The 8376-nt window shown below is 41.6% G+C and overlaps 1 protein-coding gene across 1 annotated transcript; it reads left to right on the forward strand.

The window, feature by feature from the left end:
- Window positions 1-3909: 3909 nt before the first annotated feature.
- LOC125534610 lies at window positions 3910-6917 on the forward strand. The gene is made up of 6 exons (XM_048697787.1): window positions 3910-4023; window positions 4286-4369; window positions 5288-5449; window positions 5529-5582; window positions 5734-5880; window positions 6546-6917. The coding sequence occupies exons 1-6, from the start codon at window positions 3910-3912 to the stop codon at window positions 6915-6917; spliced, it is 933 nt and encodes a 310-aa protein (XP_048553744.1).
- The last annotated feature ends 1459 nt before the right edge of the window (window positions 6918-8376 follow it).

The raw sequence follows: 8376 nt of genomic DNA on the forward strand, positions 1-8376 counted from the left end.
CTGAATTACGAGTTTGGCATAGAATTAAGACATTGTGGAAATTGTTTCACAACTAATACAGCCTGGAACACCATAGTGTGATGGTGTGTCCAAACATCATAACTGCACCCTATTGGATATGATGCATACCATGATGTCTCTTATCGAATTACCACAATAGTTTATGGGTTAGGCATTAGAGACAACCACATTCACTTTAAAAGGGGCACCACGTAATTCCGATGAGATGACACCGTATGAACTATGGTTTAGAGAAACCTAAGCTGTCATTTCTTAAAAGTTCGGGGCTGCGACGCTTATGTGAAAAAAGTTTCAGGCCGATAATCTCGAACCCAAAGCGGATAAATACATCTTCATAGGACACCCAAAACAGTTGGGTATACCTCCTGTCTCAGATCCGAAAGCAATAAGGGATTGTTTCTAGAATCGGGTCCTTTCTCGAGGAAAAGTTTCTCTCAAAAGAATTGAGTGGGAGGATGGTGGAGACTTGATGAGGTTATTGAACCGTCTCTTCAACTAGTGTGTGGCAGGGCACAGGAAGTTGTTCCTGTGGCACCTACACCAATTGAAGTGGAAGCTTATGATAGTGATCATGAAACTTCAGATCAAGTCACTACCAAACCTCATGGGATGACAAGGATGCGTACTACTTCAGAGTGGTACGTAATCCTGTCTTGGAAGTCATGTTGCTAGACAACAATGAACCTACGAGCTATGGAGAAGCGATGGTGGGCCTGGATTCCAAAATGGCTCGAGGCCATAAAATCCGAGAGAGGATCCATGTATGGAAACAAAGTGTAGACTTTGACAGAACATCTCGATGGTCGTGAGGCTGTTGAGTACAGATTGATTTTAAAAGGAAGACGGACAATGATGGTAAATGTCACCATTAAGAAAGCTCGACTTGTCGTTAAGATGTTTTCCGACAAGTTCAAGGAGTTGACTACGATGAGACTTTCTCACTCGTAGCGATGCTAGGAGTGTTGGAATTATATTAGCGATTACTGCATTATTTATGAAATCTTGCAGATAGGATGTCAAAACATTGTTTCCTCGACGTTTTTTGAGGAAAGGTTGTATGTGGTACAAACCGGAAGGTTTTGTCAATCATGAAAGATGCTAATAAGTATGCAAAGCTCCAGCAATCCTTCTAGGGACTGGAGTAAGCATCTCGGAGTTGGAATGTATGCTTTGATGATGATCAAAGATTTTGGGTTTATACAAAAGTTTATGAGAAACTTGTATTTCCAAAGAAGTGAGTGGGAGCACTATAGAATTTCCGATGAGTATGTGTTGTTAACATGTTGTTGATCGGAAATGATGTAGAATTTCTAGAAAGCATGCAGAGGTATTTGAAAAGTGTTTTTCAATGGAAAGCCTGGATTAAGCTACTTGAACGTTGAGCATCAAGATCTATAAGGATAGATCAAAACGCTTAATGGTACTTTCAAATGAGCACATACCTTGACATGATCTTGAAGGTGTTCAAGATGGATCAGTCAAAGAAGGAGTTCTTGCCTGAGTTGTAAGGTATGAAGTTAAGACTTAAAGCTCGACCACGGCAGAAGAAAGAGGAAGGACGAAGGTCATCCCCTATGCTTTTGTCATAGGCTCTACAGTATGCTATGCTGTGTACCGTACCTGAAATGTGCCTTGCCATGAGTCAGTCAAGGGGTACAAGAGTGATCTAAGAATGGATCACAGGACAGCGGTCAAAGTTATCCTTAGTAACTAGTGGACTAAGGAATTTTCTCGATTATGGAGGTGGTAAAAGAGTTCGTCGTAAAGGGTTACGCCGATGCAAACTTTGACACTAATCCAGATTATTCTGAGTAGTAAACTGGATTCGTATAGTAGAACAATTATTTGGAATAGCTCCAAATGTAGCGTAGTAGTTGCATCTACAAGATGACATAAGAAATTTGCGAAGTACATACGGATCTGAAAGATTCAGACCCGTTGACTATAACATCTCTCACAAGCATAACATGATCAAACCCAGAACTCATCGAGTGTTAATCACATGGTAATGTGAACTAGATTATTGACTCTAGTAAACTCTTTGGGTGTTAGTCACATGGGGATGTGACCTTGAGTGTTAATCACATATCGATGTGAACTGGATTATTGACTCTAGTGCAAGTGGGAGACTGTTGGAAATATGCCCTAGAGGCAATAATAAATTAGTTATTATTATATTTCCTTGTTCATGATAATCGTTTATTATCCATGCTAGAATTGTATTGATAGGAAACTCAGATACATGTGTTGATACATAGACAACACCATGTCCCTAGTAAGCCTCTAGTTGACTAGCTCGTTGATCAATAGATGGTTACGGTTTCCTGACCATGGACATTGGATGTCATTGATAACGGGATCACATCATTAGAAGAATGATGTGATGGACAAAGACCCAATCCTAAGCCTAGCACAAGACCATGTAGTTCGTATGCTAAAGCTTTTCTAATGTCAAGTATCATTTCCTTAGACCATGAGATTGTGCAACTCCCGGATACCGTAGGAGTGCTTTGGGTGTGCCAAACGTCACAACGTAACTGGGTGGCTATAAAGGTACACTACAGGTATCTCCGAAAGTGTCTGTTGGGTTGGCACGAATCGAGACTGGGATTTGTCACTCCGTGTAAACGGAGAGGTATCTCTGGGCCCACTCGGTAGGACATCATCATAATGTGCACAATGTGATCAAGGAGTTGATCACGGGATGATGTGTTACGAAACAAGTAAAGAGACTTGCCGGTAACGAGATTGAACAAGGTATCGGGATACCGACGATCGAATCTAGGGCAAGTATCGTACCGCTAGACAAAGGGAATTGTATACGGGATTGATTAAGTCCTTGACATCGTGGTTCATCCGATGAGATCATCGTGGAACATGTGGGAGCCAACATGGGTATCCAGATCCCGCTGTTGGTTATTGACCGGAGAGTCATCTCGGTCATGTCTGCATGTCTCCCGAACCCGTAGGGTCTACATACTTAAGGTTCGGTGACGCTAGGGTTATATAGATATTAGTATGCGGTAACCCGAAAGTTGTTCGGAGTCCCGGATGAGATCCTGGACTTTACGAGGAGTTCCGTAATGGTCCGGAGGTAAAGAATTATATATAGGAAGTGCTATTTCGGCCATCGGGACAAGTTTCGGGGTCACCGGTATTATACCGGGACCACCGGAAGGGTCCCGGGGGTCCACCGGGTGGGGCCACCTGCCCCGGGGGGCCACATGGGCTGTAGGGGGTGCGCCTTGGCCTATATGGGTCAAGGGCACCAGCCCCAAGAGGCCCATGCGCCAAGATAAGAGGAAAAGGAAGAGTCCTAAAGGGGGAAGGCACCTCCGAGGTGCCTTGGGGAGGAGGGACTCCTCCCTGGCCGCACCCTTCCTTGGAGGAAGGGCCAAGGCTGCGCCCCCCCTCTCCCTTGGCCCTATATATAGTGGGGGAAGGGAGGGCAGCACCACCCCAAGCCCTGGCACCTCCCTCTCCCTCCCATGACACATCTCCCTCCTCCCGCAGCGCTTGGCGAAGCCCTGTTGGAATCCCGCTACTTCCACCACCACGCTGTCGTGCTGCTGGATCTCCATCAACCTCTCCTTCCCCCCTTGCTGGATCAAGAAGGAGGAGACGTCGCTGCTCCGTACGTGTGTTGAACGCGGAGGTGCCGTCCGTTCGGCGCTAGGATCATCGGTGATTTGGATCACGACGAGTACGACTCCATCAACCCCGTTCTCTTGAACGCTTCCGCGCGCGATCTACAAGGGTATGTAGATCCACTCCTCCCTCGTTGCTAGATGACTCCATAGATTGATCTTGGTGACACGTAGGAAAATTTTGAATTATTGCTACGTTCCCCAACAGCTTCATCGAAAGGAACACAATTCCTATATACGAATGGGTGGTGATTATGTTCCCATATTAGTCTTACTGTGTTTTTTGTTTAGACCTTGCTACCCCACCTTGGTTGAATCAATAGACATGGATGGAAATCTACAGAAGAATGAGAAGGTAAGAAACATCTTACTTTACATTTTTTTACATGCAATTCTTTGTGGAGTGGTTTATGCATTCATCCAATTCTTGCATCTATCTGAGTAGTTAATCTTGGCAATTACTATTGGTTGCAATCATTAGTAACGACTCTACATTACATATGTTCCCAACTAAAATTTTAGGACACCACAACTAGAAAATAATACTTATATCTTTCGGAGACTTTGTATGTCAATTATATATGTTGACTAACCATGCACTAACATTTGCAAAGCAGAACAACACTCTTTTAAGTCCTAAAAGTTTTCAGTTTCCATGGAGAGCTGATTTCACGGATGAGGGGAGTAATATTATTTCTCATGTACACTTTCTCACTCTTTCTTTTCCCCTCTATGGACATATCTTTATCTACTTTTTCATGTGTTAGATTTCAGATGTTTGTTGATTTCTTTCTGACCATTGACCATCATAAAAATCACAATGTATGCCACGATGGTGTGCGATAAATATAAAAGGCAAATTCAAAGGTAGTTTTGAACATGAGCATCACATCTTTAAATCATAGAGACAAAACAATAGAAATCCACATTCATTAATGATCCACCTAAACCATAGTTCATCAAGGTTAATTATGGTCGGTGGTCAGAGAGACAAGGTGGTACATAATTGACAGCCTAAAAAGGCATACACCTAAATGAACTAGGCTTGAAGCCCTACATATAGGGCACGAAAGTGATGAGCTAAACAAGACATGCTACCAGAACACCAAAAACAAATAGATTAAGAAAGGAACAAAGCCATACTCTATTTGAGACTTATCCTCACATGCCAACACTCTACTAGCAATACGCTTCACACCTATCACAGAGGTATATATAGATAGAGAGAGAGGGAGATGGATAGAGAGAAAGTCAAATTTTGTTTTACCCCTGCTATGTGGAGGATAGAAGATTTGTTCAACCCAAGCACCTGAGCAATCGACAAAACCATATGACTTATAGCAATGTATGTATGACCAGAAAAGGTCTAATTGCGTAGGAATGACACCACACCCCGTGGAGAAATCTAGATCCATTATGACATACACGCCACAAGGCCAATGAAAATCTAGATTATCTCCAAAGGAGCATGCAAAAAAAATCCCAATTATATATGTCCGGTAGGACCGTAGGAGAACCTCGTATCACGGCCAAGAAGGAAAAGCCTCACTTGTTTATTATGTCCTGCTCCATAGCTTTTCTATTTATTCACTAATTTGAGGTATAATTTCTGTCACAAGTATGCAATGTGGCACACAATGCCAGGACAATTCTATGGCCTTCGAGCTGAAATGAGTATATGGGCTTCACCAAATATTGAAAACTCTCAAGAATCTGGAGCATCCATACAGATCTATTTTCAAGATCGAGGACACTACAGCTTAATTCAAGCCGGCTTCCACGTACAAACATATCACCTATCCTAGTAACCTCCAATTCTTTTGAACGAATTACTATTTTGTAATATGGTTTTCCGTGCAAATTTCGCCCTCTTTGTACCATAACAGAGATATCCCCTTCTTTACATATTGGACCGTAAGTGTAAACAATGTCATTCAAACAACTTATATATTATTATTGTCCGTATATAGTCTAGATGTATTTTGTAATAGTTTGAGACATTATCAGACCAAGTATTAGTCTCTTTATATTGACAATAATGCATGTTCCCTTTTTTATTACATAGAAGGACTCGAGATCAAAGGGGTGCTACAACTTACAATGCGGAGGATTTGTTCCTGCGAGTGGAGCTAAGCTAGTGCCGGGACAAGCCATTGCTCCTCCATCAATTTATGGCATACAAGATCACTACATCAGGCTTAGCCTCAACAAGGTGCAACATTCTTCCTAGTCAACAAGATCACTACATAAGCTTATACATTTTCTACTATTTCTCGCGCGTTGCTGCAGGAATCTTGTTGAACGAAATGCATAAATAGATGTTATATAACATTTTCATTACAGTTAACAGAATGCCTTGTTTCTAACAAAAAAAATGTGAAACATGAATTACATATGTATTCTTCGAGTGTCCAACACATATAACATTAGTGACAACCCAAACATTTATGCAAAAAATGGCAAACTATGAGGGACATGCATGACTTGCTGATTTGGCAGGGATGCAAGGGTTCAAAAAATAAATACTATGAAAAATATAACTTTTGCCTATCACACATGACTTTCTAATGTGGCATGGTTGCACCTATACAATGAAAGTAGCGCAAAAAAAACTTAGAACTACCATACATGACTCGCTAATGTGGCAGTGGCAACATGAATAGGAAAAATAGGGCGGCTTGCAACTATTTAAGAATGCAAAATTAAAATTAACAAAGAAGGATTTTAGTGCTATGGTATTATATTAAAAAATATGGAACTTTAGGTTCTGGGAAACTATATGTCACCCAAGATTTTTGCTAATTAAAACTTGCTTATACTCTTCTTGTGCATGAAATTTATTGTTCATCGATTTCATCGGTCCCTCATTGACTACAGGATCCAAATTCTGGAGATTGGGTGGTGTACCGTCATGATTTAGAAACACCATCATTCTTGGGACATTTTCCAAAGGAGCTTTGCCCTGAAACACCACATATACAAGCATTGACTGGATTCGTGAATTACTTAAAGAATGCACATGGTCCACCAATGGGTAGTGGACACTTCCCTGATTATAATGAGAAGAAATCTGCCTACTTCAATCACATTAAGAAATACAACTCAAAGGGTCAAGCTTTTGACCCCCGTTACACTGGGATGGTCAAGTTAGTTGATAGGAAAGATTGTTATGATGCAAATGATTTATTTCTCGAATTTAAGAAGGGTTATACGTTCAACTATGGTGGACCAGGTGGTTGTATTGGTTGAGATCAAAAGTTGTATTGTAATTTGGATTGAATAAATAGGAAATTATGAATTTGTCAAACTGTACCATGGTAACGATGGTGATCATCATGATGGTCTCTAGTTTATGAATTGTTTGTTTTGCCGCCCACTTAAGTCATTCCCATCACGAGGACCTGTGACGTGTGCGAGAACACAATAGTAAGTTAAATACCTAAAACACCATATGACTGAACCTCTCTGGGCCCAATGGGCCATGGAACCTACGTATAAAACCACAGAGTAAATGTGCATATTATCCCTATGATGAACTAGGAATCTACATGGGATAAGTGGGAAGCGGCCAAAATGTTGAACACCAACTCGGTGCAAACTCCTGCCCCCCCCCCCCCCCCCCCCCCAATGACGAACATACCAATATGGATGCCACCATCGCAGGGAGATAAAAGGACGGGTGTCTTTAAGTCGAGCTATGTACCACTTTCGGGTTGCTATAGGGTGTGAGTTTATAGAACTTTGGGCCGTGGTTGGTTGCTTGGTGTTGCGTGGATGGCGCCTACTTGGGCGATTTTAGAGTCATGGTGTTGTTTTGGTCATGTCATTATAAAGGATGTAATGGTCGTTTCGTTTCTGCCATTGTACTTTCTTTGTATGAACACTTGCCATTATAAACACATGGACACACAGCTTACCCCTATGAACACCACTAAGAGATTGGGCTAAAAAATTTAAGATTGATGAAGTCATCACAAGCTCCTTGTAGTCGATGAAAACATCATTTCACTTAAGGAACGACATCACTGAAAAAAGGCTAAAATAAATCCAGAAAAATGTGAGAGCTCGCGCCAGCTCTAAAACTTAATCATCTTTGGACGACTAGCAGCACAAGAAACCTGAGCATCTCAGGCTCTCAGCTAGGCTTGTTTGCGCAGTGGCTTTGGTGACGACTTCATGCGAAGCTCCGTGAATGGTTGATGTTTGGTACGTACAACCACACACATGTATTTGTGTATGTATGTGGTTTGTATACACATGATTTGTATGCATCAAGGCAGGTGCACACGCGGAGTCGTGTCCGTCCTGGCGTCCATGCATATTTTCCCGTCTCCTCGTCTTATCTGTTTACTCCCTCTCCAAAGAAATATAAGAGTGTTTAGAACATTAAAGTAGTGATCTAAAAACTCTTATATTTCTTTGCAAACTGAAACCTGTTAGGTATTCATATCATTTGGGCTAAAAGAGCCATTGAAATACCAACTTGTAATTGATAAAAGAAGAAAAAGGTTACTATGGTGCCTACGGAAAATTGGAAAATCCTATTCCCCACCCCATTACGGGGAACAATTCACGTTTGGTATGAAATACACACCCTTTTTTGGCCAAAAAATTTATTTACAATTTTTCTACTCCCCCCCCCCCCCCCCCCGTCCCATAATATAAGAACACGCTCTTATATTATGGGACGGAGGGAGTACTTTTCTAT

This window comes from Triticum urartu, chromosome 2 (genome assembly GCF_003073215.2).
Source record: "Triticum urartu cultivar G1812 chromosome 2, Tu2.1, whole genome shotgun sequence".
NCBI classification, from domain to species: Eukaryota; Viridiplantae; Streptophyta; class Magnoliopsida; order Poales; family Poaceae; genus Triticum; species Triticum urartu.